At 40.5% G+C, this 1722-nt stretch overlaps 1 protein-coding gene across 1 annotated transcript; it reads left to right on the top strand.

Moving 5' to 3' along the window:
* Nucleotides 1-561: 561 nt before the first annotated feature.
* Nucleotides 562-1518, top strand: LOC101563005 (olfactory receptor 6). The gene has a single exon (XM_004647866.1). The coding sequence runs from the start codon at nucleotides 562-564 to the stop codon at nucleotides 1516-1518; it is 957 nt and encodes a 318-aa protein (XP_004647923.1).
* The last annotated feature ends 204 nt before the right edge of the window (nucleotides 1519-1722 follow it).

The raw sequence follows: 1722 nt of genomic DNA, 5'->3' as shown, positions 1-1722 counted from the left end.
TTTCTTCAATATACCTTTTTAAAGGCAGGATGCTAGCATAGGTAATCATTGTCAGTCTTCAAAAGATATACGACATAGTGAGAATAGGTCAGAATCAACTATGCTTGTGACCAGGACAGTTTCTTCTACTTGATGTGTTGCTTTTATTTTCTCCAGGTTTTGAATTCCCATGGTTCTTTGCCTTCCTTCTGCACCATCCTTGGTGCTTACCCAGCCACTGTGGAAGCTTCATAGCTGCCTCTGAAATCTGGGTATGTTCATAAAGAAAGTACTTTCTCCTGGTGCTACTTGAATATCTCTTTCTGACCATCTAAAGGCTTAAGCCCTGAATTTGACATTGTGATTCTGCTTTGACAAACAGCTTTGTCATTGTTTTTAGGTTCTGATTTGAATGCTGACTTTCTGGGGAGAATCTCTGGCCTGCTTCAATTTCCAAATCAGACCCTAGAGCTAGATGATGGCTCTAATGTTTAATACAAACACACTTGTAGCTTGAAGGCCTGTTGCTTCTCATACAGATCTCATTCTTCATTAAACTCTTTGCCTTTTGGTGGTCTAGTCATGTGGAAGGAAAATATCACCAATGTTAGTGAGTTCATCCTGGTGGGTTTCCCTACTGCCCATTGGCTACAAATTCTGCTCTTCTTCCTTTTCCTCATCACTTACCTATTTGTGCTATTGGAGAATCTGGTCATCATTCTTACTGTATGGCTCACAAGGTCTCTGCACAAGCCCATGTACTATTTTCTCAGTACCATGTCCTTTTTGGAAGCCTGGTATATATCTACCACAGTGCCCAAGATGCTGGCTGGATTCCTACTTCATCCCAATACCATCTCCTTCCTGGGATGTATGACCCAGCTTTATTTCTTCATCTCACTTGCTTGTACTGAATGTGTGCTGTTGGCTGCCATGGCCTATGACCGTTATGTAGCCATATGTTGTCCCCTTCGCTATCCAGTCATGATGACCACAGAGTTTTGTATTCAGCTGACCATTAGTTCCTGGGTGAGTGGCTTCTCCATCTCTATGGGAAAAGTGTACTTTATCTCCAGAGTTGGATTCTGTGGCAATAATATCTTAAACCACTTTTTCTGTGATGTGTCACCTATCCTTAAACTGGCCTGCATGGATTTATCCATGGCAGAGAGAGTAGACTTTGCACTAGCCATTGTTATCCTTGTGTTTCCTCTCTCAGCCACTGTCCTTTCCTATGCCTTCATTGTCTCTACCATCCTGCACATACCCTCAGCCATAGGGCAGCGGAAAGCCTTCTCTACTTGTGCATCTCACCTGATGGTTGTTATCATCTTCTACACAGCGGTGATCTTCATGTATGTCAGACCTCGTGCCATTGCTTCATTTAATTCAAACAAATTGATTTCAGCTATCTATGCAGTTTTCACACCTATGCTCAACCCCATCATTTACTGCCTGAGAAACAAAGAGGTCAAGGATGCTATCAGGAAAACCATGGCAAGTGGCCCAGCTCTTTTCTTGAGAAATTCTCTTTGCTGAAGAGATACAGGCATTGTTTCTATTATTGTTTAACTTGACCTCAAAAAATCCCATAATTAGATGAGAATCTGTAATTATAATCATACTGACTTAGTTCAATGATTTATGAGTACAAAATTGGAGATAAAACAAAATGAATTTTTTCTGTCATATCTTAATTAAAATATTCCTTTTATAAAGCTGTATATGATGATAAGCATTCTG

The sequence above is a fragment of the Octodon degus genome, unplaced genomic scaffold (genome assembly GCF_000260255.1).
Source record: "Octodon degus isolate 3935 unplaced genomic scaffold, OctDeg1.0 scaffold00334, whole genome shotgun sequence".
Classification (NCBI taxonomy): Eukaryota; Metazoa; Chordata; class Mammalia; order Rodentia; family Octodontidae; genus Octodon; species Octodon degus.
The sequence above is the reverse complement of the archived record's forward strand: the minus strand, read 5'-3'. Positions and strand labels throughout refer to the sequence as shown.